Source organism: Salvia miltiorrhiza, chromosome 5 (assembly GCF_028751815.1).
Source record: "Salvia miltiorrhiza cultivar Shanhuang (shh) chromosome 5, IMPLAD_Smil_shh, whole genome shotgun sequence".
Classification (NCBI taxonomy): domain Eukaryota; kingdom Viridiplantae; phylum Streptophyta; class Magnoliopsida; order Lamiales; family Lamiaceae; genus Salvia; species Salvia miltiorrhiza.
Window position 1 is genome coordinate 17,317,026 of NC_080391.1, and position 19,184 is coordinate 17,336,209.

Consider the following 19,184-nt stretch of genomic DNA (forward strand, 5'->3'; position numbering starts at 1 on the left):
TTCACAAGAAAACAAGCACCAGGATCATAAATCACAAGTTGGAGGGCAAATTGATATCAATAAATAAAATAACACATATTCAATCAACTATGTACAAACCCTAGGTTCAGATGAAGAAACTAGCCAGACATCATAAAATAAATCAAAAGCATAATAAATAAGAAAACAATAAAAATAAATAAAATCCGAAAAGAAATCTGAATAACAACTTGAATGTTGAAATCTTCAATCTTGCAGAAAAATAAATCTAATCTATGAAAGTAATAAAATTCTAAGTCTAAAAATAAAAAGAAGAAGAAGAGAGGTGAATAGAGGTGTCTAATAGCTCAGGGAAAGGACCTATATATAGGCACAGAGGATAAATACAGTGTAGAACTCGAAAATACTCATAAAATCTCAAAATTCCGCAAAATCCCGAAAATTCAGAAATTCCCGTTGGGCATTATTCATTGCTGCGCGCGACTTTCTTATTTCGGCCGTATCTTCCTCGTTAGAACTCGGATTTGCGAACCGTTTGCGCCTACGAACTTGCATCGAGACAAACTACAACTTTCATTAAGACCACTCGTCCAAATTCAGACACAAGATTTCTGTAAAATTCATCAAAATATGAACAAATATCATTTTTCACAAGATAAAGCAATTTAAGCACAAAACAATTATCCAACACTCAATTTCCTATAAATTTGGCATCATATGAACATCAAAAATCATGAAAACATGAGTGTTATCAACGAGGTCACGAACCAGGAAAGATTGAACTAGTGTGTATGTTCTAGGCGGAGGTTATCCACAACGCAATCAATTGTACAGACAAAAAGTTCTCCAATATTGGGGAAGTATATAACCTAGGGGTACAACGATGCTCGGCTTTACGGCATTCTTGCTCGTGACAACAAGCAGATCAAGTCATACTTTCAACACGTCCAAAAGGACATCAAACATTAGGAGTAGATCTACAAAAATTGTAGAGTCAATTGGGGGAGTGGAATGAGTGATGACCAAATCACTGAATAGGCAAATGAGAGCTATAATGCCAACTACGAAGCTAGATTCAAGTATTTCAAACCTTGGTAGATTCTACGCGAATCTTAGTGCTTCACGTTCACCGGCGATAATATGCACTCATTGAAGCATTTCAAGGGGTCGGATGGGTAGACCACGACTACATCCTCCGAGCCAAGCACAAAAACGAGACCCCGAGACCAGAAAGCAGCCAAGCGCGACAAAGGCAAGGGGAAGATGTGGAGTCCTCAACGAGCGGGGACAAGGCTCAATACTACCGCGTCGCAAATGACTCGAGCTCTTCACCACCTCTCACAAGGTAGCCATCGATGTTAAAATGGATGCTATTCGAAGATGTCTGAAGCACAATTGGTATTGCACAAAAGTATGCTCGAATAAGTCATGAAGCGTAGAGAATTGGTGTAGTCTCGATTTTAATTATTATATTTTATTTTAATTAATTTAATGTTGAAATTTAATTTTATAAAATGTTGGATTTGAAAATTGAAAAGTTAAAATAAAATAAATTAGAAATAAAGAAATTAAAATTCCTTTTAAAATCTTTGCTAGAGAGTGAAGACTTTGAGGAGAGAACCATCTTCTTAGAGCATCAACAACGGCGGGTGCAATGGCGAGATCGAACCCGGCCTATCGCACCCGCCACCGTTGCCGCACCCGGGAGCAATGGAGATGGAGCAACTGGGCGCACTGAGTGCAATGGAAGAGGGGTGGCAACACGCGCCCCTTTTCAAGCAAAAAAAAAAAAAAAAATGAAAAAACAAATTTTAATCCATTGCACCCAAGTGGGTGCAATACCATTGCTGGAATGGGTGCACGGTTGTTGATGCTCTTAGAGCTCTTTTTAGAGCCTTTGCAATGTTGATGCTCTAATACAAGCTTCTAAAAGTTGAATCGACAGTAAAAATGTAAGCTGGTATCAATGCTGTTCTCAGCTAAGGTTGAATACCAAAAAGTATTCCATTTCCACCACATATTTCCAACTCCAGTCAACCTGGCGTGTTATACAAAATCAACGACATTTAATAATTAAAGGAACCAAATAAAATAGGGAGCAAAACAGCATAAAACTCCACTGGTATTGTTTTGATCCATTAAAAAAAACATGGCTCCTGCTCCCATGAAAACTCTCTACTCGTCACTCCTTTTCCTCAGCTATTTTCTAGTGCTCAAAGCTGATTCGAAATGCCAAAAATCGTACCCCTGCAGAGATTTCTCCATCCAATTCCCCTTCACTGATATTACTCATTCCAAATGTGGATTCTTCTCAGTCAACTGCAGTTTAGAACATCAAAATCCATTAATTTATCTAGGAGAGTATCCGATGAATCTGCTGGGGAAGGTCTCGGATAACAAGCTCTTGATCCACGATCCCGTGCTACAAAACTACATCAATGGCAACAGCTGTCTCTCCTTCTCAAACGTATCTCTACCAAAATCTCCTTCCGTTTCCTTCACATATTCCCCTAATATCACCTTCTTCAACTGCTACAATCCAAGTAAAGATGTCATAGATTACTTCGAGCAGTACGAGAATAGGAGCTGTGATATAATGACCATTTACTATAAAGCTGAAGCCACTGAAGAAGTGCCTGCACATATTGATGGTGTTCTTCCAGGATCAGGATGTACAGTGAATCAAATGCCTATTAGGTCTAACCAAGTATTTCCCGCCGACGTCATCAATCTGTTAAGTCCAAATTTCACACTAGAATGGCATGTGTCTCAAGATTGTTATGAATGTTATTATGATCGAGGAGGGCAATGTCTCACATCCGAAAGCAATGAGTTCTACTGCAAAACCAATCCAGGTAAAGGTTATGCTTCATCTTCATTTCATATATTGGTTAAAAACATAACAAATTTGATCCGTAATTAGGCATGCGATTGGTAAGATGAAAGGCTTAAAATTGTTTCATATTTTGTCTGCATTTACATAAGAAGTGTTGTCGTATTGCAAGATTAGTTTACTGATTTTATCGAGTAAACTATAGTGTGATTTGTACGATTTGGTAACTGCAAACTTTACATTACAATGGGATGTTTCTCAACAATGTCTTAATTGTTTCGATAGAGGAGGGCAGTGCCTTCTTCTGCTGCAGTTCACTGGTAGGCCTCAACATCTGTAGTTTTTACATGGTGTCGAAAGCGGTAGCAAACTGTTTATAGATCTTTAGTTATTTAGTACTATTAGCTAGGTTGATCAGTTTCCAATAATAAAGGACTAAAATCTTTGCAACGAGGTAGTTAGAAAAAGATTAGTTTTTTGTTGTTTCACCTAAAATCTAAAGGCTAATGTTGAATTTATTTGCAGGAAATAGACTTCAAAATATCCTTTTTATAGGTATGTCCCTTTTACCAATGCTCTGCCAAGATATTCTCATCTTCAGCTGTCCTCTTTTTCAAAAATTCATAATTATGATGATGCTCAACTTCATTAATAATATCTATGTTTCCTTTAATTAATACTTGAACTTCATTGTGATCACTGATCAGCATACAGTTTTAAGTTATTATTACATTCTTCTGAGATTCATCAAAACAACATTTTTTCCTCGGCAGCTGGTATCACCATAACCGCTCTTACATCCTTTTTCATAATTATATTCGTTTTCATCCGGAGGAAGCGTGCAAAGGCAAAACAAGAGCAGAATAGAGACATTGAACTCTTTCTCAAGAACAATGGAAATCTTGCACCAATGAGATACAAATACTCTAGTATCAAGAAAATGACGAACTCATTTACTGAAAACTTGGGAAGAGGAGGGTTTGGCAGTGTCTACAAAGGACAGTTTCCCGACGGTCATCTTGTGGCAGTGAAGGTCTTGAACGAATCTAATGAAAATGGGGAAGATTTCATGAATGAGGTTGCCAGTATTAGCAGAACTTCCCATATTAATATTGTCACGCTTTTAGGATTTTGTTTTGAAGGTTCTAAAAGAGCTCTCATTTATGATTTCATGCCTAATGGATCTCTTGAAAAGTTCGTTTGCAACAATGCTCCGTCATCTGCAGAATCTCGGTTGGGGTGGGATAAGTTGTTTGAGATTGCACTTGGCATTGCTCGAGGGCTAGAGTACTTGCATCAAGGCTGCAATACGAGGATTCTTCATTTGGACATTAAGCCTCAGAACATTCTTCTAGATAAGGACATGAATCCAAGAATTTCAGATTTTGGGCTTGCTAAATTGTGTCCAAACAGATCGAGCATAGTCTCTATGATGGTGGCAAGAGGGACAATAGGGTACATTGCCCCTGAAGTATTTTCTAGAAACTTCGGGGAAGTCTCTTATAAGTGTGATGTGTATAGTTATGGTATGCTGGTGTTGGAAATGGTTGGAGGAAGGAGAAACATTGATCGAAGAGAAGTAGATCGTACGAGTGAAATATACTTCCCACATTACCTCTACAAGCAGGTTGAGATGAATGCAGAAAGAGATGGAAATCTTGCTGGAAATTTCAATGAAGAAGATGAAAGCCAGCTTGTAAAGAGAAACTTGATCATTGTTGGGTTATGGTGCGTTCAGACGAACCCTAAGGATCGACCGTCGATGACGAGGGTGGTAGAGATGTTGGAAGGGAAACTTGGATCATTGGAGATTCCACCCAAACCTTACCTTTACTCTCCACCAAGAGCAGAACCAAGCTATTCAACTTCTGTATCTTTCTAGTTTCTAGTATTTTACTTGAATTTGTATGTCAACATGTGAAGTGTTTATTAGTGTGACAATATTCGAACTTCATCCTGTTTGCTGGTTGGTTGGAATAGCATTGGTCTTGTGGAAAGTGTTACCGTTAGAAATATACAAGAAAAACTGTGAAGACTATATATCCCCATTATTAAGATTAGAAGCTCCTGGAATTTGAATCTAACTTTCGCACTTTCATTTCATCCCTTAAAGTCAGACACACATTCATTAGGATTTGCATTTATATTCATTTCGATAACTATATCCATTTGTGAGAGAGTTGTTCAGTCAGCCAGGATACATTGTCCTGCATATTTGATCTATCTTTATCTACTAGAAATCCAGGGCAAGGTTATAGCTAGTATTATGTGTTGAGCATTAAAAATTCACCTTACATATATCTTTTTTTTAATAAATTACATAAGAAATAAAGGAATTTTAAAGACCGCAATGGAGTACTCGAACCCAAGACCTCAGATTTTGGGCATTAATCTCTTTTCTCTTACCACTAGGCCAACACACGTACACCTCCTTACATATATCTTGAACACTGGGATTTTAAAGGATTCTTATTCTAACATGGGTGAAAAATTGCGTGGAATAGAAGACTTGTGTCGCCAAAGAAATTTTGAATTATCAATTTGAAGTAGTAGGATTCACAACTTGAGTGCAATCAGTTTGAGAACAATCATTTTTTTATTACAAAATTTTGTACAGCTAGACATTTTATGAAAACCGTTCAAAGTTGAAACTTTTTAAGAAAAAACAGAAGTTCAAAATATTTTATTATAAATGTTAAATATTCGTGACAAAAAAAATACTAATGCCATATCTGAGTGTCTTCCACCAACAAATTTCCAAGTCAACTAGAGTGTAGGATGGTTTTCATTCAAGTCAAGATAAATAAAAGTAAGATAATTTACAAATCAGTCAACTAGCGTGTTGGACAGAGACAATGACATAGAATTTAAGATTAAATAAACCCAGAAAATTGCATGGAAAATAGCACATTTCTATTGTTTGCTCCTATCAAGAATTTGTCTCTCTTATTCCTCTGCCATCTTCTTCTACTCAAGGCTGATTCTAAGGAGGTGATTGGTATGATGGAATGGAATGAAGGTGGAATTGAATGAAGGGAGGAAAACAATGACAAACTTGGTGATTCATTTGCTTGGTATGCATAAGAAATACAAAACGAATGGAATTGTAATTCCTTGTTTGATTTCATTCCTATGATTGATATCTAAAAATAAATTATAGAAATGGAATGGAATGAAATTATTTTGTTTTACTAAATTAACATTTACATCATAACTAGCATTTGTACTCGTGCAACGCACGAAAAATATTTTTATATTTTATTATATATAAAATTTATATTAATTTGATTTTTATATAAAAAAATTCTAAATATAATAAAAAATACTGTAATTTAAGATAAATATTTTAGTTTAATATAAAAAAATAAAGAATAATTCACATTAATAAAAATTGGTATTGTGAAAAAAGAGAACAATAGTATAAGTTAAAAGATAATTGAAAAAAATAGATTTATTCAAAAAAAAAAGAGGAGAGAGGAGAGAGAATTTTTTTCTCAAGTTTTAATCTTTAAATAAATATAATTTTTATATTTTAAATCTAATATTTACATAATATAGTATCAAATTAAAGCTCTTGTCATGATCTTTAATTTGATATGCATATCAAATATTTTAAAATTAATCGAATTTCAAAATTTTAAAAAATAAATAAAATAAAAAAGTGAAAAAGTTAAAGAAATAGAAAAAAAAGATGTATTGCTTATAAATAAACTTTTAATTTTATTATAATCACAAATTTGCCCCCTCAATTTGTTTTTTTATTTTTCTAAAAAAAATTCTCGCCACCCCCACCCACCTCCCACTAACCCCCCTCCCCCCACCTCCCAATTTTTTAAGGGTAAATTTGGTTTAAATCAATAATAAATTTTCTGTTGGGAACTTAATGAAATATCCTAATCCTAGTTTTGATGATACCAAAATCAATAGGCTTCAAGTGTAATAGACTAGAATTGTTCGAACTCAAGTGTTAGAGTTCTTTTTCTAGTTTAGTTGTTGTTCTGAAGACTGAAGACTGAAGAACGAAGGACTGAAGACTGAAGACTGAAGATACCGACTGAAGCATCAGTCGAAGGATCAGTTTCGACTGATTACTTAATGCGAGTCACGTGGAATCAGCAGACTGATACTAAAGTCAAGTATCAGTTAAACATTCTTCCTCGGACTGAACCTTCAACGTTCAAAGGAAGCCACGCACTCCAGAAGTACAGCCGCATTAAATGCAGAGATCTCAGGATCGTCCTTTCTCTGCAGAGGCTATTCCTTTTCGGTGATTACCTTTTCAGAGATGTCGCATCTCCTGCTCTTCAAAGTAGCCGTTCTCACCAAACAAGGAACCTCGAAGATTGAAACCTCAGCCCAAGTTCAAATTACTCTCTAACGGAAGAAATCTTGAAGACCATCTCCGCCAATGGATCTATTCAAGACGCCTCCAATAAATAGCGCTCGAGGATCACTTCAATCTTCACCGATTCAACGACATAAGCTGAAACGCTGCCAAAATTGTTACTTTGCTAAAGCCAAGCCTCTCCAAAGTTTGTATCGAATAAGAGAATCACAAAGCCAAAAATCAGTCACTGCTGATTACATATATTCTCTTAGACCTTAGGCAAATATTGTTTATCCAAAGCCTAGGTAAAACTAACTGCAAAGAACTTGTTCTTTGTAGTCTAGTTGGAAAGTTTTCAAACCTCTCTTCAGCCTATCGAATTGAGTGTTTGTGTCGAAAAGGAGTTCAGACGGGTGTTCTGTCTCTGTGAGGTCCTAGTGCCCAGTGTGTGCTAGGAGTGAGAAATCCAACGAGGTGCGTTGGTACTGAAAATTGGATCTTCAGTCATTTCGGTTTGTGTGCACCCACAAGCACGCGTTCAGGTTTGCAGTGCACCCGTAAGCACTTGCTCAGTGAAGTTGTTGGTCTGATCAACCGACCCTAGATGTAGGAAGTGTTTTCCGAACCACGTAAAAATCTCTGTGTTATTTACAGGTTTCAGTATTTACTTTCTTGCTTGTGCTCTTACCTTCTTAAACTGAAAACTGATTAATTGCAAAGAGAAACCTAAAGACTGACAACGTGTTTAATCACACAGGCTATTACGAAACAAAAGATTTCCGCTGCGTGTGTTATCAGTCTAACTGATCTATCTTCTGATAGTCATTAAGATTCATAACATATCTCTGTTTATCAAACTCGACTGAAGCCTTATGTGTATCAGTTAAGGTCTTTGACTTAACTGATAACTCCTTACTGAAGAGTATTCAGTATCAGTCGTCAATCCTATTTTGGTCAAAACTCTTTTCAGTAAACAGGTTGAGTGAGTTTGTGTTTGAAGTTTCATTTTGATTTATTTTGAAGTCAAAATAGCCTATAGGTGTATTCCCCCCCTCCCCATACACCTATTCGAGACCCTCCGGACTTAACATTTTCAAATTTTAATTTTTTCCACAAACTTTCATTCTTGTTTCAAAATACATAATAAATCACTTTTTTTGGAATTTCCCATAGTGTGATATTTCGGCGAATTTTTTAAATTATGTGGCGCCGAACTTGAATGATGTGGCATATTTAAGGGTTAAGTACTACTTTTTCCCTCAACGTTGACACCCATATCGCCTTTAACACCCTAACGTCAGGGTTGACGTTGTTTACTACTTCAGCGTTTCAAAACTAAAGTAAAATGCCTCCACGTTTTAACGGCCGCCTCAAGCGCAACTCTAACGGGATCAATCACCGTTAAAACATAGGGGACAATTAGATTGTCATGTCACATAATTTCCATGTAATTACATTGTATTATCACGTCATTTAAATTTTTGATCGAAATCTGTCATCGTGGGAAATTCCAAAAAAATGATTTATTATAAATTTTGAAACAAGAATGAAAGATTGTGGGAAATACCAAAATTTAGAAATTTATTATGATTTTATACCAAATTTACCCTTTTTTTTATTGCATGTTCAGGTTCACCAGCAAACTTTTCCCTAAGAACTGAATATTGAGTTGCAATACCAATGGGGCATGTGTTTTGGAGTTCGTCGGAGAAAAATGTGAGTTTCTCCGGCGACTGAGAATTGAGGGAGACCGGCGGCTCCTGCTGTTGCTCGCCGGAATTGAAGGAATGGGGCTGAGCTGTGGAAATTGAGAAGTATAGGTTGAAGAAGATAGGTTGGAGAAAGGATTAATTAACTCACTAATTTTTGTGCGCCACACTCAATTTCTTAATCTCTGTGCCGAAAAGAAAGTGGCCACTAATATTGGGACGGATGGAGTATAATACAATTTCACCACTCCCAATACACTCAACTATCTTTTCTTCACTCTCAATACACTCAATAATATTTTTTCTTAAAATTCGTGCCACTCCCTCCTAGGAAGTTCTTTCATGGATGAAGAGAGTATTTGGTTTTGGGAGAGCTTCAATAAAACTACCAACCGTCAAATCCAAGATTACTTCCAAAACTATAGCCGTACAGCAGTGAAGCCTCTACAGTGTACTATAAAATTCCGGCAATGCACGATCACGCTCCGGCGATTCCTCTAGAATGTTCCTTGACTCAACTACCTATCAAGTCTGATGGAAACTCAAGTGACCTATTACACCTCTTGAGTCCTAGTTACACTTTGGAGTGGAATGTGCCTGAAGATTGTAATCGATGCTACAGTGGAGGAGGGCAGTGTCTTGCAGAAAACGAGAATGACTTCTACTGCAAAACAGGTATTTTCTCAATCTCATTGCTGCATATTTAGTTGCGTTGAGAATAGGAAAAAAGTGAAGCTTCAAACTGAAAAACCAGCCAAATTAGTATATACCTGCGACTTGCTGATTAATGTTGATTTTGTTTTCAGGAAACACGACACTTAAAAAGATCGGTTTTATAGGTATGTCCTTTCATTAGCATTGACGTGTAATGTCTCATTTAACAATATGAATTCATTATTGTATATCATACCATATTACACTACTGTTTTATTTTTATTTGGGGGAGTTGGGGAGGGGGAGCAGTGGGGTTTGAACCCGGGACCTCACTGTTCACACACAGAGGGTGTTTGGCTAAGCTTATTTTAAGAGCTTATAAGTTTCAATAAGTTATAAAATGTACTCCCTCCGTCCGCAATATCGTTTCCACATTGTGGACGGCACGGGTTTTAAGAAAAGTGGTGGATTGTAGTGGATATGTAGTGAGTGGAGTTTGGGTCCCACAATTGTTGTGAGTGGAAGTTTGTGGACCCTACTTCTATAAATGGAAGTGGAAACGATATCGCGGACGGACCAAAATGGCAAATGTGGAAACGATAACTTATAAATTGTCAAAGTACCTTTGTTAGAGAAAGAAAATATTTGTAGAGAGAGAAAATTAACGAAAGATGAACTTAAAATGGTATATGATGAAAACAATAAATTCTAGTTGAATAATATTTGTAAAATGATTGTTGCATATAAGATTATGAAAAAATAAGCTGGGTAGATGAACTTATTATTTTTGGGGGAGCTTATAAGTTCTCGAAGCTTATTTTTAGAGCTTATAAGTTATTTATGAGTTTATTTTGTCAAACATTTAAAAAAATTTATAAGCTCATAAACAACTTAATTATAAGTTGTTTTAAATAGTTTATAAGCTCAGTCAAACACCCTCTAAATCTATACCAATTGAAAAAGTATTATTGAACACAAAATATAAATTATCTATTATCTTGTTTACGTACTTACTTGTAAGGTTAATTGTGTAAATAATACTCTTTCCGTTCACGAAAGAACTGCTTACTTTTGCTTTTAGATTATGGGATTATAGCAAAAAAATACACAAACTTTGATAAAAGTTGCAATTTTCACCTGAACTTTCAAATTGGCCAAAATATACCTGAACTTATATTTTTTGTTGTAAATTTCACCTCGACGGAGTTCAATCATTGCAAGTTCAGGTGAAATTTACAACAAAAAATATAAGTTCAGGTATATTTTGGCTAATTTGAAAGTTCAGGTGAAAATTGCAACTTTTATCAAAGTTCGTGTATTTTTTGGCTATAATCCCTTAGATTATTGCAATACATAAATATGAGTATACATAAGTACTCGCACTATAAATATGAGTAAATATAATTTGGGAGTCCAAAATGTGTAGATTATGAGTAAAATATGAAAGAATTTGGGAGTCCAAAATGGGTAGATTATTGCAATATATAAATATGAGTATATATAAGTACTCGCACTATAAATATGAGTAAATATAATTATGTTTTAATTTTAAAATAGTATTTTTATCTTTTTTAAAAAGTTAATTGGTTAATATATCGATTTTTAACCGAACAGTTTTCGATTAAACCGATTAATTGAATTTCAACTAAAGCTAAAATTGATTACCGAATCGAACCCGTAAATTACGGTTACCGAAATTTCGATTCGATTATGGTTATAACTGAAAAATCAAAACCGTTTCACCATTCCTACTCCACTCCACCATATAATCTTTGTGGACGGAGGGAGTACAATAAAACCATTATAAATAAACAACTCTGGGACCTAAGAATTTTATTTATTGATAAGAGCATCCGCATCGGTTACACGATAGCAGCCTACTCGTGTAAGGCTGCTATCGTGTAAGCCGATGCAGCCCTCACTTATACGAGGGCTACACGTTCTATTGTTTACACGTGCCATTAAAAAAAATCGAATTTTGAAAATGATGGCCTCGATTTGCGGGATTTTTGACTTTTTCTTTTCTTTTCTTCTCTTCTTTTTCTTCTCTTTTTTTTCTTCTTCTTCCTCGTTTTTTTCCTTCACCTTCTTCATCTTCCTCACTTCTTCCTTTCTTCCTCTCTCTACACCCTTCATGGATCCACACAACTCAAATTACTATGACCTAAATTGTGCCCCGATCTATCCAAGAAATGCTCAAGCGTCGTGGGCTTATCTAGACTAGGATTTTAATTTATGTAATTTTAATTATGTTTTTAATTTTTTTAATGTACTCCCTCCGTCCCGGCTTTTGGTATCCAGTTGAGAACGGCACGGGTTTTAATAAAGTCATTGATGTGTTGTGAGTGGAATAAGGGTCCCACATTATATGTGAGAGTTAAGATAATTAAAGTGGAGTAAGGGCCCCACCTACTTTTACTAAAAATAGAAGTGGATACTAAAATGTGGGACGGCCAAAAAAGGAAAGTTGGATACTAAAAGCTGGGACGGAGGGAGTAATTTTTAGGTTTTTTATTTTAATGGAATTTTAATTATTAGTAAAATGTGTTATTTAAATTTGAGCAATTAAATTTAAGTGAAAAACATAAAAATCAAAACTAAAAAAATCATGTAGGCTATCATGTAACCCCAATGCAGTCTCTTTACACCATATGGTCCCCCCCTCATAAAGTAAGCTATCATGTAAGACCAATGTGGATGCTCTAAGTTAATAACTTTTAAATTTATTGAGTGTTCTCTTAATTTTCGAAATTATAATTTTAAATCATGTTATAATTTGTAAAAATAAATTAGAGATAATATTTAAATTAAATAAATGCATGTATCCATCAATTTGTTGTGGCTGGTAATACTGGAGATTCTAATTATGATTTACCTGAAGATGATTCAACAATAAGTTCATATTTCAACAAATTACCATAGTATTTATAATTGTGATATTTTTTATAATTATTAATTTAATATTAACAGGACCTATATATTTAGAAAGAGGTTCTCTAAAAAGTTATTATATTATTATTTTAATGATTTTCGAACTGAACAAAGTTGGGACATGAGAAATTTATAAATTCATAGAGTTTATTAATTTATTGAGTATTGTTTTAAAGAGATTTTACTATGAGGATTAGTCTTGATAGATAAAAATAGTAAGGTTTAATTCTTTGTTTACTTAAATGAATTCAAACTTTGTAGTATTTCAAAGCCTTGATTGTTTATATCATTAGGTTAGTTTTGCTTGATTCATATCTCATTGAAATGGTGAGATTGGAGAAATCTTACTTTCGAGAATAAAATACTCAATTATATATGCATGTTACTAATCATGCAAAATAAGCATAAACGCCCTTAATTATAAAATTAAATAGATCAAATTATTAATTTAAAAATTAAATATAATAAATATTGCATCTGTATTTTTTACTTTTATCAAATAAAACGATATTGATTAATTATATCAAAATGATATAGATAAACCAAATTTTATCACTACATGTGGTATAATAACAGCCGCCCTTACATCAGCTTTGATAATTCTTTTCGTTTTCATTTGGAGAAAGCGTGGAAAGGCAAAATATGAAAATGAAAAAGGCATCCAACACTTTCTGAAGCAGAATGAAAACCTTGCACCAATGAGATACAAATACTCGAGCATCAAGAAAATGACAAACTCATTTAGTGAAAAGTTACGGTCTCGTGGCAGTGAAGAAGGTCTTGAACGAATCTAATGAAATGGGGAAGATTTCATGAATGAGGTTGTCACTATCAGTAACTTCCCACCTTAACATTGTAGCGCTTTTAGGATTTTGTTTCCAAGGTTCTAAAAGAGCTCTCATTTATGACTTCATGTCTAATGGATTTCTTGAAAAATTCATTTGCAACACTGCTTCTGCTTCTGCAAAATCTAGGTTAGGATGGGATAAATTGTTTGAGATCGCACTTGGCATTGCTCGAGGGCTAGAGCACTTGCATCAAGGTTGCAATGCGAGAATCCTTCATTTGGACATCAAGCCTCAGAACATTCTTCTTGATAAGGATTTGAATTCTAGGATTTCAGATTTTGGACTTGCCAAGTTGTGTCCAAACAGTCGGTGGCGAGAGGTACTATCGGGTACATTGCCCCTGAAGTGTTTTCTAGAAACTTGGGAGAAGTGTCTTACAAGTGTGATGTGTTTAGCTATGGAATATTGGTTTTGAAAATGGTGGGAGGAAGGAGAAACATCAGTGATCCAAGGGATGTAGATCGTACGAGTGAAGTATACTTCCCTCATCATATCTACAAGCAGCTTCAGATTAATGCAGCAACGGATCTTGTTGGAAAATTGGATGAGAAGATTAAAACCAGCTTGTAAAGAGAAACTTGATCATTGTTGGGTTGTGGTGCATACAGACAAACCCTAATGACCGACCTTCGATGACCAAGGTCGTACAAATATTGGAAGGGAAACATGGATCATTGGACTTTCCACCTAAACCTTACCTTTATCCCCCACAGTTTTCAACCTTTGAATCTTTCTAGTATTTTTCTTGAATTTTTATGTTAACATGTCTAGTGTTTAGTGTGACAATCTTCTAACTTCATCCTTTTTTGCTTGTTGAAATGTTGCATTGGCACTGTTTGAAAAATAAGTAAGAAAAACTGAAGAATTTAAGTTTGCAAGGTTGTTTCCAATAGGGGTGAGCAAAATCGGACCAAAACCGACGAATCGGTCGGTTTTTTCGGTCCGGGCCGGTTTTGGTCCAGTGATTGGTCCGGTCCGGTCCTATTTTACTGGACCGAATTATTGTCGGTTCGGTTTCGGTCCGAAGGAGGTGAAAACCGATGAAAACCGAACCGAACCGAATATATATATATATATTAAATATATATTTAATATTTTTATTAATATTATTAATATTTTAATTATTTCTAATATTCTGAAAAATAGTAGAAACCCTAATTACCTAAACTCAATCTCCCCCTTCGTCTCTCTCAGTTCTCCTCCCTTTCTCTCCTAAATTGCGCCGCCCCCCACTGTCGCCGCCATTGTCGCCGGCTTGCGGCCCTCCGTTTGCCGCCAGCGGCCCAGCAGTTCGCCATCTCCAATCTCCTCCACTCTCCAGCCGCCAGCACCTCCGGACCTCCACTCTCCAATCTCCCTCCCAGAAGTTCGCCATCTCCTCCACTCTCCAATCGCTCACCTCACCCTCACCCCGAAGTCGCCAGCCGCCAGCGCCCAGCAGTTCGCAGCGCCCAGCGACTCCCCTCCGGCCGCGACTCCCCTGCCGGCCGCTCCAGTCTCCCGTCGCCTCACCAAAATCGTTTCTTTAGATCAGATTTCAGTTTGTGCATATTGTGATTTCCGAATTCTGATATTATTGATTAGAGCTAGGGCAGATTTTGAAACATGCTTTATGATTTCAGTTTGTGATATTGTGAATTGTCGAGCTATATCTTTCATGATTTCAGTTTGTGTCTTTTTGTATTCGATTGTTGGGCAGATTTTGTGTCGAGCTAGGGCAGATTTTGTATTCGATTATTGGGCAGATTTTTGTGTCTTTTAAAATATGTGTAAAAATGTGATTTTTTGGTTTATTTCGCAACTGCCCAATTTTTTTCGGTTTTGGACCGGACCGGACCGAGAACCGACGGCGGTTTCGGTCCGGTCCTAGTGTTTAGGTTGGTCCGGTTCGGTCCTACAAATCTTAAGAATTCGGTCCTCGATTTTGTCGGTCCGGTCCGGTTGCTCACCCCTAGTTTCCAACTTCCATTTCATCTCTTAAATTAAATTCAGTCACATTCATCAGGATTTGCATTTATTTTCCATTTTGGCAACTTGTTTGCTCTATTAATTTTCTTTTGTTTTGGTCTTGTTGAAACTTTGCTGGTTCGGAGTTGCATTAGATTGACAATGTCAATCAGAAAAATAAGAATTGGAGAATTTCCATATGTATATCAATTGTATAGCTAAATTATTATGAAAAAAAGACTTTTTTGTTGTGATAATCAAGAATAGGAAATTCAAAAATCTAAACCATACATATCCTGATGGAACGAGAATGAAATCTTTATTTTATTTATTACAAATACTAACCGCCAATTTCATCCGTGACAGAGCAATATGTTAGCCAAAGAATGCACTTGTTTTTCCCTACCTTAACAATGAATTTAATTAGAGAAAATATATCGATTTTAACATTCGATATCCAAAATAATCACCTAAGCAAGAACAAGAAGGAAAACAAAAGAATGGCAGCAATTAAACAAAGATCAGCTAACCTATACTACTCTAACTCCACTTGGTCTCTTCCCTTCCATGGCATCCTTCTTATTCCGACAGTCGGAACAGAGGAAAGGACCTTGCCATGGTTTCGAGCTCACCGAGAATATCGATCCAGCATAAACAGAGATTCCCTCATTAGGTGCCAGGTCAGCTTGGCACACGGCACACACAAAAAGACTGCCCGTCTGTGTAGTCGGCTCATCATTTCCAAGTCTGCCATTGTTGAAGAAATAAGATCAATTTTGTACAACTTCACATATTATACTCCCCAGTTTATGAGGTCTTCACATTTTCAAACAGATTCAAATATATATACACTAAAGAGCGTTTGCTTTGGGTGATAGCGTAGTTAGATAAAAATAATATAGGGTGATCCATCACATGCTTTTATGATGAACAATTTTGATCTCGTCTGATCATCTAATCCTTCAAATACTCACATTATCTCAAATCAACACCAAGAAAACAAGTTTTTAGGTCTTATACTGACCTTTCAGCAAGCATTGCCCATCCTTCTTCGAATAACTCCTCCACGATACCCACAGCAGATAGCTTCTTTGCTAATTTGTTGGTGGATTTCCAAGATTTTTTTCTGAAAAATAAGGCTTTGAGCTTGTTGTATTTCTTGGGCGGGAGGGAAGGCGGAGGATTGTTGTCTGGCGGAATTATATCAACGACTATGCAAGTCGTGTCATCCTTGAGCCCACGCGACCTCAACGCTTCCTATACAATACCGGTTTCATGCAATGAGATATGGTAATCCCATAAAGGCTGGTTTACCATTGGTGCAAATCAAGATTTCAGCAACCATTTTCTATTTTTCATCATATACACTAAAGAGCAGATTCGTATAAACTAAAGACAGGGGCTTATGAGTTCGATACCTTCACCACTAGACGAGCAGCAAGTTCGGCAGGCAATCCACGGCACGATTTTGCAGCCATTTCTGATGACAATGCATCCCAGACACCATCAGAGGCGATTATTAGCCTTCCCCCTGTACTTGATAACTTCATTGACACGAAACAAAAGTCGGTCATTTCAAGGTAAATTTGCCGTGTTAAAACAAGAAAGTACTAAAAAAGTTATTAGATCTACCTTTACTTGCTTGACATATGGTATTGGAACAATAAATTCGCCCACATCCATGTCACCAATTGATCGAGAAAGACACAAACCCCCTGGCCAACAACGAAGAGGACCAACCTGAAGAGGTAAGGCAAGCATCGTCACAAAATGACAAACTTCCCTCAATCCGATAACAAGGCCGATAAAGTATTAGATTTATTTTATAAATTCGGAAGCCGAAGGGGGCGGGTTTTGTCGAGGAAGAAGAGGATGCCGTTGCAGATTAGAAAGGTCGATTTTTCTTGTGAAGGTAACGTTGATTTTATTAACAACGAAATCTTCAATGCGGTGATGTGGAAGAGGAATAGAATTCTAATGCAATACATATTCTTTGGTGATGTGGAAGAGGAGATTTGGTTTATAGATATACACATGTATTTCTCCAATACTAAGGATTCATGCACCCATTGTTGTGTTCTTGACAACGCCGTTGTTTGAGGAGACTGTGCAGTTAGTTTCAATTAAAGCTTTCTAAAACCAAAAGAAAAGAGCAACAGAGACGAGCACATAAACGTAGTAGGTACGTCTTGTTGCTATAATATGTATGTTGATGCTGAAAGATGGAATGATGCGGATGAAATCAGGATAATTATGGATAAGAACAACATTGAAAAGGAATGTGATTATAGCAGGGTAGAGGAGATTTGGTTTATATGGGTGTTGGCAAGCATATGTTAATGTTGTTGCTATGCCTTCTTCTTCTACTCAAAGCTCATTCCAAATGCCCAAAATCCTATGCCTGTAGAAACTTCTCTCTAGAATTTCCCTTCACAATTAGTAGTGATCCCGATTGCGGATTGTTCCACGTGTCTTACTTTCAGAAATCTGTCCCTGCCTCAGTCTCCTTTTGTTTCTTTTGCAATCTCTCCTAAGCTCATCTTCTTCGCATGCTACAATCGAACTCCTCTTAATCAAATCCAGGATTATTTCCAAAGCTATCGCAGCTTAAGCTGTAATATCTCCACCTTGTACTATCAAATCCCGGCACCTTCTCATCATGCTCGGCCTATTCCTCCAGATTGTTTGTTGACTCAACGACCTATCAAGTCCGACAACAACTCAACCGAACTATTACATCTCTTGACTGCTAATTTCACTTTAGAGTGGAATGTTTCTCAACATTGCTATAAATGCTACAGCGGAGGAGGGCAGTGTCTTACTGACTACCAGAATCAGTTCTACTGCAGCAAATTTAGAGGTATTTATTACAGAGCAGCTGCATTATTTTTTAACATAAGCTGTGATTTGGGGCTGCAATTGTAGTACTAATACTATATATGTATGTTAGTATCTAATTGCATGCTATACAAAATCTATGTGTGGGTTAGGAGAGTACTCGTGCAGCTCTTGATTAGGGTCCATCACTGTTAAAATATGAAAATTAATTTGGGGCTGTGTAACATCAAACTCAAGTGTTGCGCGTCTGACGGGCTTGAAAGTAAACACAACAAAGCATGAATTCCACTATATCTTATCAATTCTGATATAGTTATCTTCTTCTTCTTCTACCAATCAAATGCCCAGAATCCTTCCAGTGTGGAATCAAAGTTTGAATGGGCTTTGGAAAGTAGTATTCCTGCAAATTATAGATTCTAGTAAGCGAGACACCCACCAACTGGTTTAATCCATTGACTGCTGAGTTTATTCTAGAGTGCATGGTGGATCATAACAGCATGAACGAATTCCTCTGCATAAGAAGTACCATTGTAGTTTCTTTTACGAGGACAAACCCCTTAGCTTAGCTGCTTTCTGACGTACAAATCCAATATGTATATAATTTGCAGCTACTAGAATTTGTGTTACATGCAAGAAATTGAATTATATCATGCGTTAACTACTTGAATTTTATTCCTTCTCGTTTGTATCCGTGATACAGACGAAAAATCGATCTGAAGAAAAGTATGGAGGGATTTGTAAGGTGCAAAGTTTCAGCCTAGGAAGAGTCAACCAAGATAAGAAATCTGTGTATCTTGTACGTAATCCAAGTCTACTAGTGTAGAACAGGGATTTTTTGCTGACTAATGCAAAGGATTAGAAAAAAACAAATAGATTAAAACCACTATACTTAAAATTATTGCTAAGGTTGAATTATTTTCTTGTTAGGATTGATTATATACTCTGCTAGAAATTTAGGGCAGGTTTACTGGAAATTGGTTGTGCAAATTACAAGATTATTATATACTCCACTCGACAGGAATTTAGGGCTTGCTTTCTGATTGGCTGCGATTTAAAGAGAACTAGTATGCTCACCCGTGCGATGCACGGCGAATATCGAAATTGAATTATATTTTAAA

The 19,184-nt window shown here is 36.2% G+C and overlaps 2 protein-coding genes and 1 pseudogene across 2 annotated transcripts; 2 read left to right on the forward strand and 1 right to left on the reverse strand.

The window, feature by feature from the left end:
• The first annotated feature begins 3,182 nt into the window (after positions 1–3,182).
• On the forward strand, positions 3,183–4,874 carry LOC130986427 (PR5-like receptor kinase). Its single transcript, XM_057909831.1, has 2 exons — positions 3,183–3,367; positions 3,586–4,874. Exons 1-2 carry the CDS (start codon positions 3,319–3,321, stop codon positions 4,692–4,694), a joined length of 1,158 nt encoding a protein of 385 aa, XP_057765814.1. The 5' UTR covers positions 3,183–3,318; the 3' UTR covers positions 4,695–4,874.
• Positions 4,875–9,318: 4,444 nt separating this feature from the next.
• Positions 9,319–14,018, forward strand: LOC131025583 (LEAF RUST 10 DISEASE-RESISTANCE LOCUS RECEPTOR-LIKE PROTEIN KINASE-like 2.4; annotated as a pseudogene).
• A 1,507-nt stretch (positions 14,019–15,525) lies between these two features.
• Positions 15,526–17,016, reverse strand: LOC130986436 (probable protein phosphatase 2C 15). Its single transcript, XM_057909840.1, has 4 exons — positions 16,861–17,016; positions 16,647–16,772; positions 16,253–16,485; positions 15,526–15,975 (listed from the first exon to the last, which is right to left on the reverse strand). The coding sequence occupies exons 1-4, from the start codon at positions 16,987–16,989 to the stop codon at positions 15,759–15,761; spliced, it is 705 nt and encodes a 234-aa protein (XP_057765823.1). The 5' UTR covers positions 16,990–17,016; the 3' UTR covers positions 15,526–15,758.
• Between the last annotated feature and the right edge of the window lie 2,168 nt (positions 17,017–19,184).

What these genes read in the sequence shown, in the direction of transcription:
- LOC130986427 (XM_057909831.1), top strand. Translation starts at nt 3,319, where the DNA reads ATGTTGAATTTATTTGCAGGAAATAGACTTCAAAATATCCTTTTTATA. An exon ending in TCAAAATATCCTTTTTATAG is followed by an intron (nt 3,368 to 3,585) that starts GTATGTCCCTTT and finishes TTTCCTCGGCAG; the next exon opens with CTGGTATCACCATAACCGCT.
- LOC130986436 (XM_057909840.1), bottom strand. Translation starts at nt 16,989, where the DNA reads ATGCTTGCCTTACCTCTTCAGGTTGGTCCTCTTCGTTGTTGGCCAGGG. An exon ending in CATATGTCAAGCAAGTAAAG is followed by an intron (nt 16,773 to 16,860) that starts GTAGATCTAATA and finishes GTGTCAATGAAG; the next exon opens with TTATCAAGTACAGGGGGAAG. An exon ending in CTGCTCGTCTAGTGGTGAAG is followed by an intron (nt 16,486 to 16,646) that starts GTATCGAACTCA and finishes GGTATTGTATAG; the next exon opens with GAAGCGTTGAGGTCGCGTGG.